The 26,438-nt window shown below is 45.2% G+C and overlaps 1 protein-coding gene across 2 annotated transcripts in view; it reads left to right on the top strand.

Moving 5' to 3' along the window:
* samd13 (sterile alpha motif domain containing 13) overlaps positions 1–26,438 on the top strand; it is a 79,552-nt gene that overhangs the window by 28,044 nt on the left and 25,070 nt on the right. For both annotated transcript variants that reach the window (XM_063064779.1, XM_063064780.1), the window contains 3 exons: positions 11,360–11,492; positions 21,297–21,391; positions 25,527–25,608. In XM_063064779.1, the coding sequence (XP_062920849.1) occupies positions 11,360–11,492; positions 21,297–21,391; positions 25,527–25,608 (310 nt within the window). The remainder of the gene's footprint in view (positions 1–11,359; positions 11,493–21,296; positions 21,392–25,526; positions 25,609–26,438) is intronic.

Genomic DNA, 26,438 nt, shown 5'->3' on the forward strand with positions numbered 1-26,438 from the left:
GATATAAAGGAGGTTCACGAAAATGTTCCAGGATTGAAAAGGTTGTCAGATGACAAGCGTTTGATGGCTCTGGGCCTGAATTCACTAGAATTCGCAGCATGTGGGATGACCTAATTGAAACCTATTGAATGGTGAAAGGCCTTGATAGAGTGGATGTGGAGAGGATGTTTCCTATGGTGGGAGTGTCTAAGACCAGAGGACACAGCCTCAGAATAGAGGGGTATCCTTTTAGAACGGAGATGAGGAAGAATTTCTTCAGCCAGAGAGAGGTGAATCTGTGGAATTCTTTGCCACAGGCAGCTGTGGAGGCCAAGTCTTTCTGTATACAAACGTTTGTATTTAAGACAGAGGTTGATAGATTCTTGATTGGTCAGGGCATGAAGGTATCTGGGGAGAAGCTAGAAGATTAGAGCTGGGAGGAAAATTGGATCAGCCATGATGAAATGGCAGGGCAGACTTGTTGGGCGAAATGGCCTAATTCTGCTCCTATATCTTATGGTCTTAAGTATAGCAACTACGAAGAATTTGATGGTATTGGTAATTATTTTGAAATTTGCAACAAAAATGAAGATTTGGAGGGTGCAATCATTGATGGCACTGTATGAAGGCAGTGTATTATCTGTGCTGCACTGGCTTTGCTCATTTACAGTCAATCAAAAGAACACAGCAGGATGAATTCCAATGTCGATAACCGTTAGGAACTAATATAGAGTTTTATAGAACTCTAGTAGTATTTGTAGCATCCTTATTTGTTCTGTACTTCATTTATATACGTAATTTAACCAATTTCCTCCGGGATCAATAAAGTATGACTATGTAATTTGTTTCTCAGCTAAACATAGTTGGTCTTTTTTATATTTTTTAAACTATTCTCATGAAACTTTGGGTAGCCGCTTAATTGGGCCAAAATGTACTGGTCCTGTTGTGTCTCAAGTAACTGGAATCCATTGTAATTTATTATGAATAAAGTTTTTTTTTGAAATTATAAAAGCGTTACCAATTTGCGGAGTAGATGGGTAAGCCACAGATACGGAGTCCTTGCCCACCACTGGCTGGTGCCAGGACCAGGTTTGGCAGAGCATCTCCAAGGAGGAACAATGCAGGGAGATGGGCAAGGGAAACCCAGATCTGGATTGTTGCCTTGGAGATGGATGGAGCCAAGGCCATGATGTGGCAGGAAATGGAATGGTTCAGCCTTTCCACTGTTCGGTTAGAGTAGCTTTCTGTGTTATCAGGTCAGCAGTAAAGGTCATTGGCTGCTGTCTACTATTGATGCACATGTTACCCAGCCTGCAAACTACCTTTCCCAACAGCTCCCTTCATGAAAGCACTACTGTTGGTTTATTTGTTCGCTGCTGTGCGGTATGATGTGGGTAATCATGGTCTGTCCATGACCATGATTGTTCTTGGCAAATTTTTCTGGGCAGTGCCTTTACAAGATGGGTGACCCCAGCCATGATCAGTACTCCAGAGATTGCCTGCCTGGCGTCAGTGGTCACATAACTGGGACTTGTGATACACACCAGCTGCTCTTACGACCATCCATCACCTGTTCCCAAGGCTTCATGTGACCCTGATCGGGGGGGCTAAGTAAGTGCTACACCTTGCCCAAGGGTGATTTTGATAGAGGTGTATCCCTACCCTATCCCCCCCCACCCAGGAAAGCACTAGATTGCTATTAAAACAGCAGCCACACCATTTTAAAAGTTTCTTCCCCCAGTTAATCTGGTTAATTCTAGTTAGCCCCCCACACCCCTCTGTCCATTGCCCCCATCACTGTACTGCACTGTAGGCACTTTAAACCACTTTTCATAATGCTGTTTACACTGCAGCGACGGTACTATGCAAAAGTCTTGGGAACATGTATATAGCTGGGAATGCCTGAGACATTTGCACAGTAGTGTATTATATCTTTGCAGTTACCAAATAACATTAATACTACTGAGCCACTACAATGCTGAGTACTCTTATTTCTGTTTCCCAACCACCTTCCTATGTTAACCATCAAGCAGTACTGTGCAAAAGTCTGCGAAACTGCAGCTACCACTGTTGTATCTGCCTCTACCGCCACCACCAGCAGTTAATTCCTGGCACCCCACACTTGCTTCGTAATTAAAAAAAAAACAACTTGCCCCTCACATTTACTTTGAACTTGCCCTCTCTCACCTTAATCCGTGCCCCTTAGTATTAGACATGTCCAATGGGAAATTTTAACATTTCCTGGGGGAAAAGTAAATACAGTTAAAAAATTATAGTGGATTCCGGTTAGACACTACTGTGTGCTTAGAGCAAACAGTTTTTAAATAGTGTCAGCTGTATGTGCTTGTTTTCAAAAAGCAATGATTTTTGTCACTGATAGTTGGTGAGAAGTAAGCAGTAGGAAACGTTTTGTTCATGTGGTTTCAAGCGTTCAGTCTTGGAACTGCCAGAAACCGCTGGGAGTGAAAATGAAACTATTTCACTACTACAAGAAGTTAGGAACTATGAAGAATCTGAAGGTATCAACAATCATCTTGAATATTACAATGGACAGTATTAGAAAGCATTGTATGAAGGCAGTCCATTATCTTCTCTAGGTGTCTGCATTGATTTTGTTCTTTTACAGTTAATCAAAAGAGCATGGCAGTGTACACTCGATGAATTGCTCCGTCGTTAACTATTGGGAACTAATTCACAATTTTAAAGAACTGTAATTTGTTCTCTCTTTCATTTAAAGACATAATTTGTTATTCAGCTAATCGGTAATTTGTCTTTTTAATTCCTTTTTAACTACTTCCATGACACTTCAGCTAATTTGGTTGTGACTTATTTGGGCCAAAATATATTTATCCCAATGAACCAGATTCCACTGTGTGTAAGAGTCCTTCCTCCCCTATTTAGGGTGGAAATGTTAAATACTGGAAGGCCTAGGTTTAAGGTGAGAGGGGACAAATCTAAAGGAAATTCATGAGGCAGGCATTTCTTTCTAAATACACAGAGAGTGGTGGATGCCTGGGACATGCTGACTTGGTGATGGTGGAGGCAGATATATTCATAGTCATAGTCATACTTTATTGATCCCGGGGGAAATTGGTTTTCGTTACAGTTCACCATAAATAATTAAATAGTAATATGTAAATTATGCTAGGAAATAAGTCCAGGACCAGCCCATTGGCTCAGGGTGTCTGACCCTCCAAGGGAGGAGTTGTAAAGTTTGATGGCCACAGGCAGGAATGACTTCCTCTGACGCTCTGTGTTGCATCTCGGTGGAATGAGTCTCTGGCTGAATGTACTCCTGTGCCCAACCAGTACATTATGTAGTGGATGGGAGACATTGTCCAAGATGACATGCAACTTAGACAGTATCCTCTTTTCAGACACCACCGTCAGAGAGTCCAGTTCCATCTCCACAACATCACTGGCCTTACGAATGAGTTTGTTGATTCTGTTGGTGTCTGCTACCCTCTTTTAACATAACATTTAAGAGACCTTTAGACAGGCGCATGAAACATGTAACCAATGGAGGAATATGCATCACATACAGGCTGAAGAGGTTAGTTTAATATGGCATTGTGGTCAGCACAAACATGATGGGTCGAAGGGCCTGTTTCTGTGCTATACTGTTGGGCCTTTCTGGCTCAACAAGTTGCGCTGCCCAACACCAGACCAATCCCAGGACAATTTACAATGACCGATTGACCAACTAGTGTGGTGGGCTGGAGATACAAATCTACGAGGTATCTGCACTGATTTTGTTCATTTACAGTCTGTCAAAGGAGCACTGCATCATACACTGGATGAATTTCTTCACTGATATCTCACGGGAACTAATACACAATTTTAAAGTACTGTAATTTGTTCTCGTTTTCATTTAAATAAATAATTTGGAGGTGTAAGGCACTCCTCCCCTCTGCTAGCCTGCAGGTCACCCTTGGGTGAGGTGTAGCACCTGCTTAGCCCCTGGATAAGGATCACGTGAAGCCATGGGAGCCGGTGGTGGATGGTCATGGGAGCAGCCAGTGCATATCACAAGTCCTTGTTTGTGACCACTGACACCAGGCAGATGATCTCTGAAGAGTATTGATAATGGCTGGGGTCACCCATCTTGTAAAGACACTGCCCAGAAGAAGGCAATGGCAGACCCCTTGTGTAGAAAAATTGCCAAGAACAATCATGGTCATGGAAAGACAAGGATTGCCCACCTCATATGACAAGGCATGTAACAAAGTAACAAATTAAGGTCCTGACTGGAACCTCTTTGGGATGTGAGAGGAATCCCGTGCACCCGGAAGAAGCCTAGGCACTGACTGGAAAGATGTACAAACTTCTTGTAGAGGACACGGGACTTGAACTCTGAACTCCATCACCCCAAGCTGTCATGCCAGCCATCGAGCGACTGTGTTCTGTTTTTTACTGAGCTGACATGGTGTGCTGTCTAGGTCTGAAACCCATTAAACTTTAATTTAAATATCACAAGTATGGGGAAAAGGAATCTACAGAGTTTGACAGAGAGAAAGCCTTTACTTTCTGCCTTGTTCTCACTGATGTGCGGAGGGAATGAGTAAGTACAATTACTGCAGAATGCAGCAGCCAGCCTCACAGGGCAAATCCAAAGCACTCGGGCCAGGGCAAATGCCGCCGCAGTCAGGGGCTTGCCTGGATGTTTGCAACGGGCTCTGGAAGTCACAACCTCTGTGTGCTGCTTGCTGAATCTCCCCGAAGCCTCAGAGAAAGCCGGTGATTAATCTGCTGTGTTTGAACAGAACCTGAAGCTCCTGGCGAGACGAGCACTCTGTTTTTAGTCAACTCGCTGCCAGCAACCTCAACCTCAGCTGTTGAGCCAATGGCAATAAATGCTTCTGGGTCAATGTTGCAGGTTTATTGGAATCAGTTTATTATCGGTAAGGAGGGACAGGAACCTCAGAGTTCACACCACCAGGTTCAAGAACAGTATTTTCCCTCAACCATCAGGTCCCCCCGGAGGGGGATAACTTCACTCAACCCATCATTGAAATGTTCCCACAACCTATGGACTCACTTTCAAGGGCTCTTCATCTCATGTTCTCGATGTTTATTGCTTATTTGTTCTTTTTTCTTTTTGTATTTACAGTTTGTTGTCTTGTGCACATTGGTTGCTTGTCCATATTGTGTGGTCTTTTTGATAACAAATTTACTTTGAACTTTGACTTTATCACATACAGTAGTTTAAAGATTAGGTTTATATGGCACAGGTGCATCAAATTATAACCATATAACAATTACAGCACGGAAACAGGCCATCTCGGCCCTTCTAGTCCATGCCGAACGCTTACTCTCACCAGTCCAAATTGTCCTAGGACATCCCAAGGATGAGGCAGGAGCCATACCAGTTCAGTTTTGCCACCTTGAACTTGTAAGAAATAGGAAGGGTAAGAGATAAACAATTCAGCCCCTCAAACGCTGTCCTCTCACTCAGTAAGGTTGTGGTTTCAGCCTGTCATTTCCTCTTCTCCAGAACCCTGGGCATTGGTTTAAAGTGAGATTAAAGGTTAGCTTTCTGTGTGTCACGTGTATGTTGAGACATACAGTGAAATACGTTGTTTGTGTAATCGACTCGCGCAGTCCAAGGATATGCTGGGGCCAGCCCCCCAGTGTTGCCGTGCCTCTGACGCCAACGTAGCATGCCCATTGCTTATTGATCCTGACCCGTACACCTTTGGACTTTAGGAGGAAACCAGAGCACCTGGAGGAAATACTCAGGGAGAACGGACAGAGGTGGGAATTGGAATGGCAGTCCTTGGCCCTGTAAGGCGTTGTGCCAACCAATATGCTGTCGTGCCACCCCAAACAATTGCTAGTACTTAGATACAGTGGAAAGGCTTTGTTTGTGCAAGGGCCACGACCAGTAGGTTGGGAGATCAACCATATCACCACCCTGCCACCCCTACAGTAAGTATACGTGGATAGAGCCCACGTAAGTATGTAGAGACAGCCCATGGTGGGGAGGTTATAAAAAAGGCAAATCTCACAAACCAGGTATGTCTCACTGCAGTGGTCACCATAGACACGGTGGGCAAATGGCCTCTCTCTCTGCCATAGGAGCCTACTATGATTATTACCCTGTCAGCATATACCAATGTCCCTTTGTAGAACTTCGGACACTACAACACAGTACTGGCCCTTCGGCCCACAATGTTGTACTGCCCTTTTAACCTACTCTAAGCTTGATTGGTGAGGATTGCCCAGGACATGCCAAATTTCTTTAACCTCCTGAGGAAGTAACTTGATGGGCTTCCTTGGCTGTGACATCTGGCTGATTGGACCAGGACAGGCTACTGGTCTTGTGCAGGAGGGTCTTGGTTTAGTTCAGCTCTTTGTTCGGTACAGACACTGTGGGCCAAAGTACCCATTCCTGTTCGCTCTGCACAGTGGATTAGCATAACGCATTACAACGCCTGCCATCGGGTTCATTCCTGCTGCTGCCTGTGAAGAGTTGGTATGTTCTCGCCTTGTCCGCGTGGGTCTCGGGTGCTTCATTTGGAACATAGGAGGAAACCGCGTACGGGTTCGGGTTAGTGAGTTGTGGGCCTGGTGTGTTGGTGTCGGAAGCAAGGTGACATTGATGCGCTGCCCCCAGCACATCCTCGGACTGTGTTGGTCTTTGACACAAACAACACATTTCGCTGTATGTTTCAATGTACTTGTGACAAATAAAGCTAATCTTTCAGGATGTAAACACGAGGAATTCTGCAGATGCTGGAAATTCAAGCAACACACATCAAATTTGCTGGTGAACGCAGCAGGCCCTCCCCCTCCCCCCTCCCTCCTGGCACTTATCCGTGTAAGCGGAACAAGTGCTACACATGCCCTTACACTTCCTCCCTCACCACCATTCAGGGCCCCAAACAGTCCTTCCAGGTGAGGCGACACTTCACCTGTGAGTTGGCTGGGGTGATTTACTGTGTCCGGTGCTCCCGATGTGGCCTTTTATATATTGGCGAGACCCGATGCAGACTGGGAGATCGTTTTGCTGAACACCTACGCTCTGTCCACCAGAGAGAGCAGGATCTCCCAGTGGCCACACTCAGGTTGGAGGAACAACACCTTATATTCCGTCTGGGTAGCCTTCAACCTGATGGCATGAACATTGACTTCTCAAACTTCCGCTAATGCCCCACCTCCCCCTTGTACCCCATCTGTTATTTATTTATATACACACATTCTCTCTCTCTCTCTCTCTCTCTCTCCCTCTCTCTCCCTCTGTTCCTCTGACTATACCCCTTGCCCATCCTCTGGGTTTTTCCCCCCTCCACCTTTTCCTTCTCTCTGGGCCTCCTGTCCCATGATCCTCTCATATCCCTTTTGCCAATCACCTGTCCAGCTCTTGGCTCCATCCCTCCCCCTCCTGTCTTCTCCCATCATTTTGGATCTCCCCCTCCCCCGCCCTCTCCCATTTTCAAATCTCGTTACTAGCTCTTCTTTTAGTTAGTCCTGACGCAGGGTCTCGGCCCGAAACGTCGACTGTACCTGCTAATCTTTCAGGAGTCTTTTTCCATAAACACAAAGAGATTCTCATATTCTTTAGGAGTTTGGATGTTAAGATAGCAACCATTTTAATTCCCATTCCGATGTGTTGGACATCTTCTGCTACGATGAGGGCAACCTCAGTTTTGAGGAGCAACACCTCATATTCCACCTCGGTAGCCTCCAACCTGATGGCATAAACATTGATTTCTCCAGCTTCTGTAACATTCCCCCCCCCCTTCAATTCCCCACTACTTCTCCTTACCTGCCTATCACCTCCCCCTGGTGCCACTCCTCCTTCCCTTTCTCTCATGGTCCACTCTCCTCTCCAATCAGATTCTTTCTTCTCCAGCCCTTTGCCTTGTCTTCCTGTCATCTCCCAGTTTCTTACTTCATCCCCTCCTCGCCCACCCACCTGGCTTCACCTCTCATCTTCTAGCGTGTCCTCCTTCCCCCTGCCCCCACCTTTTTATTCTGGCATCTTCCCCCTTGCTTTCCAGTCCTGAAGAATGGACTTGGCACAAACATTGACCCTTTATTCCTCTCCATAGGTGCTGCCTGACCACCTGAGTTCCTCCAGCATTTTGTGTGTGTCTGCAGAATCTCTTGTGTTTATCGTTGGTTAGTATCATGTGCTGGCTGTTTCCAGCACATCCTTTTGGACTCTGTTGGTTATTGACACAAATGATGCCTTTACTGTGTGTTTTGATGTACATGTAACAAATAAAGTTAATCTTTGACAAACTTCTATAGACGTGCAGTAGAGAGTATATTGACTGGTTGGGTCATGAACTGGTATGGAAGCACCAGTGCCCTTGGACAGAAATACTTACAAAAAAAATAGTAGATATGGTTGGGTTGAGTTGTTCTCTGATCTTGGCAATCCATCTGCAAATATTTCATCACCATGCGAGAAGACATCATCACTGTGCTCTTCACTTGTCCGTCCTCTTAATAGTTGGCTTTTATACACTTTTCAATCAGTTACAAACAAGAGAAAATCTGCAGATGCTGGAAATCCAGAGCAACACACACAAAATGCTGGAGGAACTCAGGAGGCCAGGAAGCATCTGTGGAAAAGAGTACAGTCGATGTTTCAGGCTCAGACTCTTCATTGGGACTGGAGGGAAAAAAAAGTTGAGCGGGGGGGGGTCAGAGTAAGAAAGTGGGGGGAAGGGAGGGAGAAACACAAGGTGATAGGTGAAATTAGGAGGGGGAGGGGTGACGTAAAGAGCTGAGAAGTTGATTGGTGAAAGGTACAGGGCTGGAGAAGGGGGAATATGATGGGAGAGGACAGAAGGCCATGGAAGAAGGAAAAGGGGGAGTTTCTGATCAATCAGTTGTTTGGTCGTCATTACAGGAACTCAATCGTGATGAATGAAGGGAGCCTCGTCGCTGATTGGTTGCGTAGCAAACTCTACGTTGTCTGGAATTTTGCCTACATTTACTTATTAAAGGGAATGAAGTTTACATGTCTGTTTACAGAACTGTTTGTGAAAAGCCATACTCCTAGGAATTCTCTTGCATGTCATGAGTTTGCTTCCACTGTGACTTTCACTGATGCCTGTCTGAATTTGTGACCCTCTCGATCTTCATGGGTAGAGATCAGGGAGAGCTGGTCAGAAATGAATATGGCCAAGATTATCAGAGGTAAAGCCCTCCCCACCATTGAGCACATCTGCAAGGAGCGCTGTTGCAGGAAAGCAGCATCCATCAGCAAAGAGACCTTCACCATCCAGATCATGCCCTTTTCTCGATGCTGCCATCAGGAAGGAGGTACAGGAGCCTCAGGACCCACACTACCAGGTTCAGAAACACTTAACCATCAAGCTCTTGAACCAGAGGGGATAGCTTGACTCAACTCCACTTGTCTCATCTCTAAACTGTTCCCAAAACTGATGGATTCATTTACAAGGACTATCTCATATTCTCTATTGCCTTAATATTATTATTTCATTGACTACAGCTCTGCCTTTAATACCATCATTCCAAATAAACTGATTCCTAAGCTCTGGAACCTGGGCCTTAGCACTCAGATCTGCAGCTGGATCTTCAACTTCCTCACAGACAGGACCCAGGCTGTAAAAATAGGGGACAAGCTCTCCTCTACAATCACTCTGAGCACCGGTGCCCTACAAGGCTGTGTACTCAGCTTCCTGCTGTACTTGCTGTACACCCATGATTGTGTAGCCAAGTTTCCATCAAACTCAATATATAAGTTTGCTGATGACACAACAATTGTAGGCCGTATCTCGGGTAATGATGAGTTTGAGTACAGAGAGGAAATTAAGAACCTGGTGGCATGGTGCGAAGACAATAACCCATCCCTCAACGTCAGCAAGACGAAGGAATTGGTTGTTGACTTCAGAAGGAGTAGCGGACCGCACGACCCAATTTACATCGGTGGTGCGCAGGTGAAACAGGTCAAAAGCTTTAAGTTCCTCGGGGTTAATATCACAAATGACCTGACCTGGTCCAACCAAGCAGAGTTCACTGCCAAGAAGGCCCACCAGCGCCTTTGCTTCCTGAGAAAACTAAAGAAATTTGACCTGTTCCTTAAAACCCTCACTAATTTTTATAGATGCACCGTAGAAAGCATTCTTCTAGGGTGCATCACAACCTGGTATGGAAGTTGTCCTGTCCAAGACCGAAAGAAGCTACAGAAGATCGTGAACATGGCACAGCACATCACACAAACCAATCTTCCGTCCGTGGACTCACTTCACACCGCATGCTGTCGGAGCAGTGCTGCCAGGATAATCAAGGACACGACCCACCCAGCCAACACACTTTTTGTCCCTCTTCCCACTAGGAGAAGGCTCAGGAGCTTGAAGACTCGTACGACCAGATTTGGGAACAGCTTCTTTCCGACTGTTAATAAGACTGCTGAACGGATCTGGGCCGTACCCTCCAAATATCCGGACCTGCCTCTCGTTTTTTTTTCACTACCTTACTTCCCATTTTTCTGTTTTCTATTTATGATTTATAATTTAAATTTTTAATATTTACTAATTTTAACTATTTTAAATATTTTAAATATTTAATATTTGTAATCCAGAGAGTGTGAAGCGCAGAATCAAATATCGCAGTGATGATTGTATGCTCTAGCATCAATTATTTGGCGACTATAAAGTACCTAATTTTTTTTTCTTTCTTTTTGTATTTGCACAGCGTATTGCCTTTTGCACATCGGTTATTTGTCCGTCTTGTGCGTGGCCTTTCATTAATTCTGTTGTGTTTTGTTGAATGTACTGTGATTGCCCGCAAGAAAGTGGTGACATACAGTATACGTATTTTGATAATAAATTTATTTTGAACTTTGAACTTTAAAAGTTGGGTAGCGGGGTGGAGACGCGTCTGTAGCACAGGATGTGTAAAACTGCTCCTTCCTTCCACTACTCTAAAGATCCCTCTTGGACAAGGTGTAGCATCTGCTGGGCCCCTCTATCAGGGTCAGGTGAAGCCATGGGAGCAGGTGGTGGATGGTTGTACGAGCAGCCACTGCATATCACAAGTCCCGGTTATGCGACCACTGACACCAGGCAGACAATCTCTGAAGGGAATTGACAATGGCCGGGGTCACCTGTCTTGTAAAGACACTGCCCAGAAGAAGACAAAGACAAATCACTTCTGCAGAAGATCATGATCACCAACATCATACAACATGATACATAATGTGATGATAACCTTTAAAAGTGCCTCTTGTCCTTGTAGATTTGGGATAGCTTGAGAACTGTAAAACGTCGGATGTTTTTACAGACGGTTTAGTCAGTGTGTGGGGTGTGGTTGGGACCTGGTGGAGTTGAGTCCTCACACAGCATCTGCACGGGCTCGGAGTCTGCTCTCCTGACGTTGTCTCTGTGGCTCCTGTCCCTAGGGCTATGCCAGGATTCGCAAGGAGCGAGCTTTCGACGTGGATGCTCGTTTAACGGACACGACAGCAGGTGACGACGCTCCGGACGAGTGTATGGAACCAGAACTGACAGAGATCGAAGAACGCACCAGTCTAGGTGAGGCTCGTTGCTTGTGTCCCAGTCGTTTGGGGGCTCGTAAAATCATACAGCAGGAACGAACTCTTCACCCCTCCAAATCTCTGCTGATCCATTTACATGAATCCAATTTAACACAATTACCCTCCCCAAGTAGTAAAGCTGGTCCACGCCTTCACCCACTAACCCACCCCTCCACACCCCCCACCACCACTACTTTATCATTTCTTGTCAGAGCCACCTTATGTACAGACACTCCTGTGTCTAGTGTCACCTTATGGACATACAATCAATCTATGCATACAAGCTATCTTACATATTTATATTATTGTGTTCTTTATCTTATTGTATTTTTTTTGTGCTGCATTGGATCCAGAGTAACGATTATTTTGTTCTGCTTGACTACTGGAAATAACATTGAACCAGGAGTTCCCAACCTGAGTCCACTTATCCCTTGGTTAATGGTAGGGGTCCATGGCATAAAAAAGGTTGAGGACCCCCGCATTAAACAATCTTGAACCTTAGTCCAAAGCCTAACCTGTGCAGATTTTTGGACCAAAAGATAAAGGAGTAGAATTAGGCCATTTGGCCCATTAAAGTTTGCTCCACCATTTGATCATAGTCAGTCATGATTAAGGGTCCTAGCCTGAAACATTGACTACCCACTTGCCTCCACAGATGCTGCGTGACCTTATGAAATCTTCCAGCAGTTCAATTTCTGCTCCAGATTCCAGCATCTGCACTCTTGTTGGATTTTTGTTTCCCAACCCCACTTTCCCCCTTACTCCCCCAACCCTTACTCCCCCTCACTGATCAAACACGTATAGGTCTTTCCTTCTCAGCCTATCTTTATGGCTGACTCAGCCTGCAAGTATGCAAGATAAGCTTATCACTCTTCCTCGGTACATGTGACAATAATAAACCAGTTCCATTTCCAGCATAAGATATAGGTGCAGAATTAGGCCATTTTAATCGTGGCTCATTTACTGTCCCTCTCACCCCCATGCTCCTGCCTTCTCCCCGTAACTTTTCACACCCTAATCAAGAACCTATCAACCTTCTTAGATATGGGGCCCAAAGCTATTCTTAATACTCCAAATGTGGTGTGACCAACACTTTATAATGCCTCACTGTTATATGCTTGCCAGGACTTCAGGACCTGAGTTATAGACGAAGGTTGAATAGGTTAGGACTTTACTCCCTGGAGTGTAGAAGAATGAGGAGAGGTGTGACTTTCGCTTCGGCTAACAGCTTAATCTAGGGGATGATAGTCCCCAGCCCGGCCAAACTTAAAAAATCTCGTTTGGGTGGATGCTGCGCGATGTGTCCCCTGTTACAAATCAGTACCCTGAAATAACAAACCATACTCAATATGCGATTAAACGATTGAGCTTCATAATTCTTAATTTGACTATATGGTTAGTAAAGAAACAGAAAAGAAAGAAAAGGGCCCATTCTCATGAAACAGTCTGTTGCACAAAGTTGGAGCTCGCTGATAAGCCGTTCGTCCACCATCGACCTCCTCCAATCGTTGCTGACCTTCGGACCCTCGCTCCAAGTCCATCCCGTCTGGTGGTCTCCCAACTCTCTCCATTCCCGTCTTCTCTCCTCATCTCTCCCCGGCAAAAGACCATGAAAATCTCTCTTCCAGACTCACAAGAAAGAACAACATTCCAAAGCCCTGTTATCTCTAGTCATAACCCAAACATCGCTGCTACAGAGAAACCATTACATTAGCAGTGAAATATTACAGGATGTTACAGAGGTTTTATAGAGAGATATAAAATTTGGGGTGGTAAATTTAAATTGGCTTTTTCTATTGAGGTTGAGTGAATCTAGAACTAGAGGTTATAGGTTAAGGGTGAAAGGTGAGATGTTTAAGGGGTACTTACATAGAACATAGAATAGTACAGCACAGTACAGGCCTTTCGGCCCACAATGTTGTGCCAACCCTCAAACCCTGCCTTCCATATAACCTCCCCACCTTAAATTCCTCCATATACCTGTCTAGTAGTCTCTTAAATTTCACTAGTGTATCTGCCTCCACCACTGACTCAGGCAGTGTATTCCACGCACCAACCACTCTCCGAGTAAAAAACCTTCCTCTAATATCCCCCTTGAACTTCCCACCCCTTACCTTAAAGCCATGTCCTCGTATTGAGCAGTGGTGTCCTGGGGAAGAGGCGCTGGCTATCCACTCTATCTATTCCTCTTATTATCTTGTACACCTCTATCATGTCTCCTCTCATCCTCCTCTCCAAAGAGTAAAGCCCTAGCTCCCTTAATCTCTGATCATAATGCATACTCTCTAAACCAGGCAGCATCCTGGTAAATCTCCTCTGTACCCTTTCCAATGCTTCCACATCCTTCCTATAGTGAGGCGACCAGAACTGGACACAGTACTCCAAGTGTGGCCTAACCAGAGTTTTATAGAGCTGCATCATTACCTCTTCTTCATTCAGAGAGTGGTGAGTGTGTGGGATGAGCTGCCAGTGGAGGTGGTGGATGCAGGTTTGATTACAACATTCAAGAGAAGCTTGGATAGGTACGTGGATGGGAGAGGAGGTATGGAGGGCCGTGGTTTGGGTGCAGGTCGATGGGACTAGGCAGAATACAAGTTTGGTCTGAGGGGCTCATTTCTTTGCCGTAGTGTTCTATGACTAGTCATAGTCATACTTTATTGATCCTGGGGGAAATACAGTTGCACCATAAATAATAAATAGTAATAGAACCATAAATAGTTAGATAGTAATATGTAAATTATGCCAGTAAATTATGAAATAAGTCCAGGACCAGCCTATTGGCTCAGGGTGTCTGACCCTCCAAGGGAGGAGTTGTAAAGTTTGATGGCCACAGGCAGGAATGACTTCCTATGACGCTCTGTGCTGCATCTCGGTGGAATGAGTCTCTGGCTGAATGTACTCCTGTGCCCACCCAGTACATTATGTAGTGGATGGGAGACATTGTCCAAGATGGCATGCAACTTAGACAGCACCCTCTTTTCAGACACCACCGTCAGAGAGTCCAGTTCCATCCTCACAACATCACCGGCCTTACGAGTGAGTTTGTTGATTCTGTTGGTGTCTGCTACCCTCAGCCTGCTGCCCCAGCACACAACAGCAAACATGATAGCACTGGCCACCACAGACTCGTAGAACATCCTCAGCATCGTCCGGCAGATGTTAAAGGACCTCAGTCTCCTCAGGAAATAGGGACGGCTCTGACCCTTCTTGTAGACAGCCTCAGTGTTCTTAGACCAGTCCAGTTTATTGTCAATTCGCATGCCCAGGTATTTGTAATCCTCCACCATGTCCACACTGACCCCCTGGATGGAAACAGGGGTCGCCGGTCCCTTAGCTCTCCTCAGGTCTACCACCAGCTCCTTAGTCTTTTTCACATTAAGCTGCAGATAATTCTGCTCACACCTTGTGACAAAGTTTCCTACCGTAGCCCTGTACTCTCGTATTACTCTCGTATATTCCAGTCCTCTTGACCTGAACGCTAACATTGCATTTGCTTTCCTTACAACCAAATAACCTGCAAGCTAACCTTTAGGGAAAGCTGTACTAGGTCTCCCAAGTCCCTTTGCACCTTTGATCTCTGAAATCTCATTGCATTTAAAAAAAATAGTCGATGTCTTTATTCTTCCTGAAACTCCTTTTTACCAAGTGTTGCTAGAAACACTGCTGGTTATCCCTTTGCTAACACGCCAATGGACTCTGGGGTGAGAAAACCACCTTTCTCGAATTCCCAATCTGAACGAATACTGTTTAAGCGCTGCCCACTGTCAGCGAGAAATAACAGATCGTCCACCACGTACAATTTGAAAAAAATGTATGTTTACAAATTTTCAGCTTTATCGAATAGTTAGTAGGAAAAAGAAAAAAGACAAATAAAAAAGGACCCGTTACAGTTAACTCAGTCAAATGTGCACACAAGTTGGAGCTCATCTTGACGTTGTCTTTAACTTGCGCGTTGAACCCATGATCTGTGTGAAAGCATGCGTGACTTTCCGATGTCCCTTGAAATTCATCTTGAACAGACTCTGCCCCCATAGCAGTAACTGTTCCTTCCTTGAAACTATTCATCTGCACAAAGCACCTTGTGCAACAGGGATGGCATCCTCAGCCATCTTTGCTCCTGTCTTCTCCCAGCTCCCGCCAAAAAAAACCTCAACCCACACCAGTGTCAGTCACCAAAAACTCTGCCCAGCTTTCTCTCGAACCTTCTCCTAATTTCACCATCCTGATTGGCTGACACAATATTCCTAAGTTGACCAACATAGCTCCTTATATTTAGCTGAAACCCAAACATGCTAAAAGCAGAACAGACTGCTCTTATAGAACTGCTAAAATGAAATGCCTACAGCATAAGCAGTAGAAATGTTAACTAGGACGTTACACTATCTTGCCCCCCACCCCGCCCCCAACCAAAACATAGTCATGTTCTCATGACTTTGAAATTTATCAACCCATCATTAATAACACAGTTTTTAAACGAGTTTTGTGATGTCAGGATCTCCAATCCATTTGTAAATGGTAGTGACATATCTCACTAGGGGGATAGACACAACACTCTGTTCCCTGGTCCGTCACAGACCAGCCTCTCTGGGGGTTTCCTTTGAGACCTCCTTATCCCACTTTTGGCTCTTCTAGCTTCAATCACCTCTTGTGACCCTTCTGGTCATTTAGAGGGTGCCTCCCCCATCTATCACTCGTGTCTTTGGTGGCTCAGGTACCCCTGCTCCATGACTGAACTTGACTTCCTTCAGTTTAAGCAGGTGCTGCCAAACATCTTCAACCTCTGGTGCTAACTGGTGAGATCTCTCTCCGAAAGGGGTGTCCTCAGTCTCTCTAATAGTGTGGCAAGTACTCCTGGAGTAACCAACATCAGACTTGTCAGTAGAAAACTCATCTTCACATCTCAACATCTTCTCAGTTAATCTCCTTTTCCATGCCTCGGATATTCTGATAAATTTGGGTGTTCCTGTCACTTTAGCTACTCCTCCAGGATGTAACACGACAGGTTTAGACTGTGTGTACCACACAGTTCCTCGTTTCTGCTCACCATCCTGCTTAGGAGGAACTTGCACCTTCTCAAAAGCAGCTTTGAACATGGTGAATGGACAAGGTTTTCAAAATGTTCTCTCCATTCCTCTTCTTGCATGCTCTCAGGAGCCTTCTCACAATGGCAGTATCTGTCCCCACAAGAATGGAAGCTCCACTCTTTGTAACTGGATCTGGGCAGACCAGCACTGGTGTGTCAATAGTCTCAGTTACTCCAACATCTGCTTCTGAAAATTCCAGCTTCAATGACGAGTCATCATCATATGAGTATTCATCAGTACTAAGCCCCCGAATCTCAAGGGCACTAAGTGGACTCGTGTTTAGCAGCTTCATGTGTGGCATCTTGTTAAAAGCCTTCTAAAAATATGGTGGTAGCCTCATCTTCACTGTTGCCCTTAAAACATCTTTTGAGTGTGTCCGCACCTGAAACTTTAGCAGCAGTTCAGAGCGAATCAGACAATGAGCTTGGGATCCTTCTTGCTTATGGGGGGGGGGGGGGTTAATCAAAACGAACATGACAGGGGAGTTCTTCCCATTTTCAGGCCAAGATCTCTTGCGCAAGTTGTACCTTCCCTGGTTTGTTCATGTTTGTTGCCGGTGCTGTCCAAGTTCGTTAGCGCTGTGTTTCTCATATTACTGGGTACTTGCCCCAAAGCTTCCAATCAATTCACCCAAAATTGTCCTGGGACATCCCAAGAATGAGGCAGGTACCAAACAACTTCAGGGGTTTGACCTTGTAAGAAATGAGAAGTGAAGGTGTTAATTATTCAGCTCCTTGAACTCTGGACGCATTTGTAAGATTGTGGGTACTCCCCTGTTTTTTTTCTCCCCCAGAAACCTCGACATTGGTTTAAGGCAGGATTCCCAACCTTTTTTATGCCACAGGCCCCTCCAGTTAACCGAGGAGTCCGTGGAGTCCAGGTTGGGAACCCCTGGTTTAAGGAGATTAAAGATTTAGCTTTATTTATCACACGTACATCAAAACATACGGTGAAATGTGGCATCTGCTCCACGATCAACACAGTCCGAGGATGTTTCTGGGGCAGCTCGCAGGTGTCGCCACGTTTCTAGTACCAACATAGATTGCCCACAACTTACTACCCCCAACCCAGACGCCTTGGGAATGTGGGAGGAAACAAGAGCACCCTAAACGGACACAAGGAGAATGTACAAACTCCTTACAGAATTGAACCCCGATCTTCCAGTTGTTGGCTTTATGCTAACCACTGCACTACTGTGCCGCCCCAGAAATAGGGAACACTTCACAAATTTGAGTGGAGAGAGATTTAATAGGAAATAGCATTTTCACCCGGAGTGTTGTCAGTATATGGAATGAGCTGCCAGAGGAAGTGGTTGAGTCTCTGAAAACTATGTCATAGAAACAGGCCCTATGGCCCATCAAGTCCATGCTGAACAAGTTAAGCTGCCTACTCCCTTTGGCATTCACCGGGACCACAGCCCTCCATACCCCTACCATCATGTACCTGTCCAAACTTCCCTGGAATGTTGAAATCAAGCTCCAAAGCACCGCCTGTGCTTGCATTCATTCCCCTCACTCATGACCCTCTGCGTGAAGAAGGTTCTCCTAAAATATTTCACTTTGCACCCTTAACCCATGACCTCTGGCTGTAGTCCCCCTAAAATCAGTGGAAAAAGCCTGCTTGTATTTACCCTGTCTAAAACCCCTTATAATTTTTGATAAAACTTCTATCAAATCTCCTTTCAGTCTTCTACATTCTAAAGAATACAGTCCTAACCCATTCAGTCCCATAACTCAGGTCCCCTAGACCCAGCAGCACTGTGGGAACTTCCTCCGTACTCTTTCAACCTTGTTTACATCCTTCCTCCATGCCCTGCATATTCATATGTCTGCCTAACAGCCTTTCAACCACCACTGTCGTATCTGGGTCTACATCACCACAACTAACAGCACATTTCCGGCACCCACCCCTCACCGTGAAGAAAAAAAATAACTTCTCCCTCACCGCCCTCACCTTAAATCCATGTTCCCAGGTTTCAGACACTTCCACCCTGGGAAAAAGTACATACAGTAAATAAGACAGCTGTTCTTAAAATGTTGATCGTGTGTCTTCAGGCCCCTGTACCTCCTCCCTTGATGGTCGTAACAAGTTGATGTCCTGGTGCTGGGACTCCCATAGTGGTATTCTGGGCGGTGGGGGGGTGCGGAGCCTCAGGATTTAAACCCAGCGACACTGGAGAAGTGGCGATGTTTCCAGGTCGGGCGGATGTGTGGTTTAGAGGGGGAACCTGTGGGCAGAGATGACCCTGTGCATCTGCTGACTTTACTAGTTCCAAAGCGCAGGCCCGCAGGCTGCTGGCAGAAGTGAAAGTGAAAGTTCAGCGTGGTTGATGTTCAGTTGTCAGCACAGATTTCGTTGGCTTGTTCTTATGGGGTGGGGGGGGGGTGCGGAGGAAAGATGCTTCCTCCCCCCCCCCCCCCACTGTAAGCCTTTTGGTTTTTAGAACATAAAACATAACAGCATAGAACAGGCCTTTGGCCTACAATGTTGCGATGACCTTTTTAGCTACTGGAAGATGAATCTAACCCTTCCCTTCTACATAATCCTTCATTTTTCATTCATATAAGTGCTTAGCAAAATCTCTTAAATGTCCCTAATGTGTCGGCCTCTAACACCACCTTTGGTAGAACAATGAACAGCACAGGACCTTTTGCCTATAAACCTACTCCATGATCTAACCCTTCCTTTCTACTTAACCCATAACCCTCTATACTGCCCTCACTGAGGTATTGGAACATTAACTAGACAATCAGCCCAACTCTATTCAGAAATGACATGAGGGTTGGGGTGTAGCCTCCTGGCTCCGTAGTTTTATTGCAGACACAATGGCATGAATAAGGAGCTAGAGGCCTATTTTCCGACTCATATTATTTTTAAATGGAGTTTGGCTGACTGTCTAGTTGATGTTACAACACTTCTGCGAGGGGTAGTACAGTGAAAGAACAATGCTTCTACTGGGGAAATAACAGAATGGATTTAGATGGAAACTTTTGTTCCTAATGTAAACCTCTGGCCTCCTGCCAGCCAGTGTGCTTTCCTACTTCCTACTTCCTGGCTGCACAGGAAGTGCGTAATACAGCTCTGAAACTGCTCATCAAAATAAAAGCTGAATGTGCTTAACATAAATCAATTGCTTGAAAGGCAGAACACTCTCTTCTTTTTTACATCTGTGTGCCCATCGAAGAACACTTACACCAACAACTGGCCACTCCTGAGTCTCACTGCTTATTTCCCAGAACTCAGAGTGGATTCAAGCCTCCATAATCAATTCAGATTCAGGTTTATTGCAGAAGATCCTGAGAGGCAGGATTTATGAGGATTTGGAGAGACATAATCTGATTAGGGACAGTCAGCGTGACTTTGTCAAGGGCAGGTCATGCCTTACGAACCTGATTGAATTCTTTGAAGATGTAGCAAAACACACTGATGAATATAGAGCAGTGGGTATAGTGTGTATGGCATTTGATAAGGTTCCCCATGCAATGCTCATTTAGAAAGTAATGAGGCATGGGATCGAAGGAGACCTTGCTTTGTCGATCCAGAATTAGCTTGCCCACAGAAAGCAAAGGGTGGTTGTGGATGGTTTGTATTCTGCATTGAGGTTGGTGACCAGTGCTGTTCTGCAGGGATCTGTTCTGGGTCCCCTTCTCTTTGTAATTTTTATAAAAGACCTTAATGAAGTAGAAAGGTGGGTTAGTTAGTTTGCTGATGACACAAGAGTTGGGGGTGTTGTGGATAGTCTGGAGGGTTGTCAGAGGTTACAGTGGGACATCGATAGGATGTAGAAATGTGCTGAGAAGTGGCAAATGGAGTTCAACCCAGATAAGTGTGAAGTGGTTCATTTTGGTAGGTCAAATTTAATAACAGTATATAATATTAATGGTAAGGCTGTTGGCAGTGTGGAGGATCAGGGAGATCTTGGGGTCCGTGTTCATAGGACACTCAAAGCTGTTGCGCAGGTTGACAGTATTGTTAAGAAGGCATATGATGTGTTGGCCTTCATCAACCATGGGATTCAGTTCAAGAGCCGTGAGGTAATGTTACAGCTGTATAAGACTTTGGTCGGACCCCGCTTGGAGTACTTTGTTCAGTTCTGGTCACCTCACTACAGGAAGGATGTGGATACTATAGAGAGAGTGCAGAGGAGATTTACAAGGATGTTGCCTGGATCGGAGAGCACGCCTTATGAGAATAGGTTGGGTGAACATTTCTCTTTGGAGCAATGGAGGATGAAAGGTGACCTGATAGAGGTGAACAGATGATGAGAGGCATTGATTATGTGGATAGGCAGAAGCTTTTCCCAGGGCTGAAATGGGTAACACAATGGGGCACAGTTTTAAGGTGCCTGGAAATTGGTACCGAGGGGATGTTTTTTCCCACACAGAGAGTAGTGGGTCCATGGAATACACTGCCAGTGGCAGTGGTGGAAGCAGATACAATAGGGACTTTTAAGAGACTCTTAGATAAGTTCATGGAGGTTAAAAATAGAGGGCAATGCAGTAGGCAAATTCTCGGCAGTTTCTAGAGTAGGTTACATGGTCGGTACAACGTTGTGGGCTGAAGGGCCTGTAATGTGCTGTAGATTTCTATGTTTCTGTTTTCTCTGTTTTATTATAGACCATAGAGCACCACAGCACAGTACAGTCTCTTCAGCCCACGGTTAAATGCGATCTTGTGGACACTTTTTAAAATGTTCAAACTTTGTAACTCTCCCCCAGATTTGGAGCAAGATGCCTCTGAGATGGAATTGGTGGGACACTCCTCCGTGGACAACTTTCCCAAGGTTCCTGAATCCACACGCACCTCTGAGACGGTAAGGGCAATGCCGAGATGGTGAATTTTCCACTTGTGATGACGGCTAGGTAATATAAATTCAAGCAGTCAGTTCAAGGTTGGGGCAAGCCTGGGTTGTTGTCATCCAGTGTACACTCAGTGGCCACGTTATTAGGCACGGGAGCTGCTACTGTAGTCTATCCACTCCGAGCTTCAACGTCTTGTGCATTCAGAGATGCTCTTCTGCACCCTACTGCTTATTTGCTTTCATTATCGTGGTCCACAAGCAGGGCCTGGGTCGGGTTGACTGGACGAGAGAGCCTAGTGATTAAAATCCGTAACACCCAAAGACCCCAGGTTATGTTACTGATTATGTGACCCGGTGCACGCCCGGATAATTAAGCCAAGTGATGTCAGACCAAGTTAACGAAAGGCATGGGCCAGATTAAAGTGGCTTCGCAACCCTAGCCCACACATCCCCACTAACCCTGGTCATGCCCCCACAGATGAGCTGACTTGTTTCAGGAGGAGGAAGATCACAGTGAAGGCAAGTGTTGGACACGATTAATGAAGACGTGGGCTAGATCAAAGAGGCAGGGTTGCGTGACACTGAAGCTGGAGTGACAAGATCAAGAAGCACAAGGGGGTTATTTTCCCATTGCCCACATAATCACATCCCCTCCTTATACTTGCCTCTAATCAACTTAAAATTATGCCTCTCTCATAATAGCTATTTCCACCCAGGGAAAAGTCTCTGGCTGTTTACTCTGTGCACCTGATCTTGTACACATTGATCAAGTTAAGTTCTCCCTCCTAAAGCGTTTGGAGGCTGTAAGGAGACACGTCATCCATACAGATTGATTCATTACAACAATGTATTGAGGTAGAACACGGTAAAACAATAACAGAATGCAGAATAAACCCTGTTACAGTTACAGAGAAAGTGTAAGAGAAAGCAGGCAGAAAATAAGGTGCCAAGTCACGATGGTGGGAGATTGTCAGGTTATTGTACTGGGGGAACGTTTTGCAATCTTACAACAGTGGGACAGGACCTGTCTGAGCCCGGTGGTCAAGCTTTCTGGCTTTTCTATCATCAGTTTTCTACCCAATGACAGGGGGTTCGGCTTGGGTGGGTGGAGTCTTTGATTATGTTGGCTGTTTTACTGAGACAGCGAGAAGTGTAGACGGTCTGTACTGGCTTGTGTAATATCCGTTGGTGACCCCGACCAACTGTGTATAGATGCGACAGACAAAGTCTTTTTGGGTGATAATGTCAAATACAGGAGAGCACAGTTTTTTTTTTAGATTGTGAAGACATGCAGTCCTCTTTTATTGTCATTTAGTAATGCATGCATTAAGAAATGATACAATATTTCCTCCGGTGTGATATCACAAAACACAGGACAGACCAAGACTGAAAAAACTGACAAAACCACATAATTATAACATCTAGTTACAACAGTGTAATGATACCATAACTTGATGAAGAAGCCCATGAGCACAGTAAAGTTCAAAGTCTCTCAAATGTCCCACATCTCACGCAGACGGGAGAAGGAAGAAAAACTCTCCCTGCCATGCCGACCACAATCCAACTCTGAGTCATCCGAAAACTTCAAGCCTCCAATCAGCTCTCTGACACCGAGTACTGAGCATCATCTCTGTCCGAACGATTCGACCTCCTTCTCGGTTGCCAACAGCAGGCAAAGCCGGGGATTTTGAGGCCTACCCTCCGAAAGATTTCCGACTGCGCAGTAATGACAGCAGCGAACGAGCGTTTCAGAAATTTCTCCAGATGTTCCTCTGTGCTTTCACGTCCATTCTCCATCAAATCAGAATTGTCCACAGCCCCTATTTAACAGATACGACATCGTTTTTCATCGGAGGGCTGTGCATGCTCCTCTTCTCCTCCCGCCTTTATTTATTTATTGAGATACAGCGAGGAATAGGCCCTTTGTTCCCTTTGAGCCGTGTTGCCCAGTGATCCCCCAATTTAACCCTAGCCGAATCACGTGACAATTTACAATGACCAGTTAACCAAGCACCCGGTATTTGACTGTGGAAGGAAACTGGAGCGCCCGGAGGAAACGTCCATGGCCATAGGGCAAACGTACAGACTCCTTCCAGACTGCAGTGGGAATTGAACCCAGATCACCGCTTGTCGCTCGCTGCTACTGACCACAAAGCCTTGCGCTAACCACTACGCCACCGTGCCACCCTGCAGTTTGAGGTGAGAGGGAAGAAATTTGACTGAGATGTGCAGGATAAGTTTCCTTGTGCAGAGAATCTGCGTGCCTGGAACATGTTGCCAGAGGCAGAGACGATGGGGCCACATGGTGTGGGGTAGAGGTTAGCCCAATGGTTTATGGCGCTGGCGACCCTGGTTCAGTTCTATCGCTGTCTGTAAGGAGTTTGTACCGTCTCTGTGTGACGACATGAGTTTCCTGCAGCTGCTCTCGTTTCTTCCCATAGTCCAAAGTTGTGTGTTGGGCCAGAAGGGCCGTCATTGTGCTGTATCACTAAATAAATTAGGGTGATGGGGTAAAGATATCTCTACCAAAGGAGAAAAAGGTGCTTCTTCCCTCCGCTAGTGTGCAGGTCACCATTGGACAAGGTGTAGCACGTACTTAACCCCCCCGATCAGGGTCACATGAAGCCATGGGAGCAGGTAGTGGGTGGTCATAGGAGCAGCCGGTGCAGATCACAAGTCCAGGTTATGCGACCACTGACGCCAGGCAGACAATCTCTGAAAAGTATTGATAATGGCTGGGGTCACCTGTCTTGTAAAGACACTGCCCAGAAGAAGGCAATGGCAAACCACTTCTGTAGGAAAATTTCCCACAAACAATCATGGTTATAGAAAGACCTTGATTGCCGTCGTCATACGAAACAGGACGTAGTGATGGTGAAATAAAATATCCGTGTTTATGTGGTGTTTAGGCATGTGAACGTGCAGACAGCAGATGGGCACAGATCATGTTCAGGCAGATAGGATTAGTTTAATCTGACAGTATAGACGTAGTGGGCCGAAGGGCCTGTTCCTGTGCTGTACTTGTATGTTCTAACATTCCAGATCCCTTCATTAGAACTGCCACTTTCCTCAGCATCTGTACCTACTTCCTTATCAGAAGATTCCCCTCCCTCCCCCAGGACTGTAGACCCTTCCTCCTCTGACCGGAGTTTGCAATTCATCCAATGGAATAAAAGCATACATTTCTAAAGAATGATCTGGCCCGGGGGGGGAAAACGTTTTTCTCTCTTCCCCACAGTTGCTTCCTGACCTGCCAAGTGTTTCCAGCAATGTTTGTTGTTTGGGTAAACAAAATGGCTATTTGTGTATCGGTCTTGAATTCTGTTGATTGGCTGTTTTACTCTGCGGTAAAGGCCGCTCTTTTGCCAGCTCTCTCTAGACCATGGGTTCCCAACTTTCTTTAAGCCATGGACCCCTGTTCTAACAGAAGTCAATTCTGTATGTTTAGGCTTCTAAAACAGTGACCACATCTACATTTCCCTGGAAGAAGGGTCTTGTTGACTTTTAATTCCCCTTCATACATCAATGTTCCAAGTAAATTTATTTTCAAAGTATGTGTGTATCATCATTTCTGCCTTGAGATTCATTTTCTTGCAGGCATTTACAGAAAAAATACAATATAATTCTATGAAAACTATGTATAAACAGGCAAAGAGTGACAAACAACCAGTGTGTGCAAAAGAAGATAAACAAGTAAAAATAATACTGAGAACATGAGTTGTAGAGTTCTTGACAGTTAATCAATGTGTTGTGGAATCAGTTCAGAGTTGTAGTGAGTGAAGTTATCCATGCTAGTTCAGGAGCCTGATGGTTGAGGGGTAATGAATGACCCTGAAACTGGTGGTGTGGGACTTGAGGATTCTCTGCTTCCTGCCTGATGGTGGTAGTGGGAAGAGAGCATGGCCTGGGGTGTTTGAGAGTCTTTGATGGATGCTGCTTTCTTGTAGCATTGCTCCTTGTCGATGTGTTCCATGGTGGGTGGGCTTTGCCTGAGATAGCTTGGGCTGCGTCCACAACTTTCTGCGGTCTGTTTTTGTTCCTGAGCATTGGCGTTTTCATACCTGGCTGTGTGCTGTCTGACTTGCTGATTTCCTCCAGCGCTTTGTGAGTGTCACTCTAATTTCTCCCCATGCCATTTCTGTTCCAGTCAGAACTCTTGAATTGTGAAGACTACAAGAAGTCTCGTAGCTTGAATGGTCATGCCCAAGACCTGTCGGGAAACTCTGCAGGTAAAGCTCCCTCCTTGTCACTGAACTTGGCTGATGAGTCGCACAGCGGGTAGTGCAGCTATATCACACCTTCAGGGACCCGAGTTTGATACTGATCTCAGGCACTGTCTGTGTGAGTTTTGCACATTCTCACTGTAATTGTGCCCATAATGTCGTGCTGAACCAATTCAGTTAGTAATCAGATGGCCACCTAAACTAAACAACAGGAATTCTGCAGATGCTGGAAATTCAAGCAACATACATCAAAGTTGCTGGTGAATGCAGCAGGCCAAGCAGCATCTATAGGAAGAGGCGCAGTCGACGTTTCAGGCCGAGACCTCGGCCTGAAACGTCGACTGCGCCTCTTCCTATAGATGCTGCTTGGCCTGCTGCGTTCACCAGCAACTTTGATGTATGTTGCCACCTAAACTAATCTCTTCTGCCTACACAATATCCATATCCTTCCATTTTCCTCACATTCATGTGTCTATGTAAACATCTCTTTACTTTTCAATATTTTTATTAGTTTCTACATAAAAGAATACAGAGTACAAGAAAGTATATACAAAAGGTCGAGAAAAAACATCTACCAATTACATTGTTATTATGAATAGATATAATCTCATTACCCCGTATTCATGTAGGTTAGTCAAAGTTATATTGAAATATACTAATTTATTACAGAAAAGAGTCTAACCCCTACCAAGACCGAAGCTGTTTATTAAGGAGAAAAAAAAGGTAAAATACCTTCTCGTACAATAAAAATTAATAATAGCCAACATCTAAATTTAAACATCGAATTGAGGGTTTGAAAGTTTTGAAAATAGTTCAGAAAGGGTCCCCACAATGTT

The sequence above is a fragment of the Mobula hypostoma genome, chromosome 12 (genome assembly GCF_963921235.1).
Source record: "Mobula hypostoma chromosome 12, sMobHyp1.1, whole genome shotgun sequence".
NCBI classification, from domain to species: Eukaryota; Metazoa; Chordata; class Chondrichthyes; order Myliobatiformes; family Myliobatidae; genus Mobula; species Mobula hypostoma.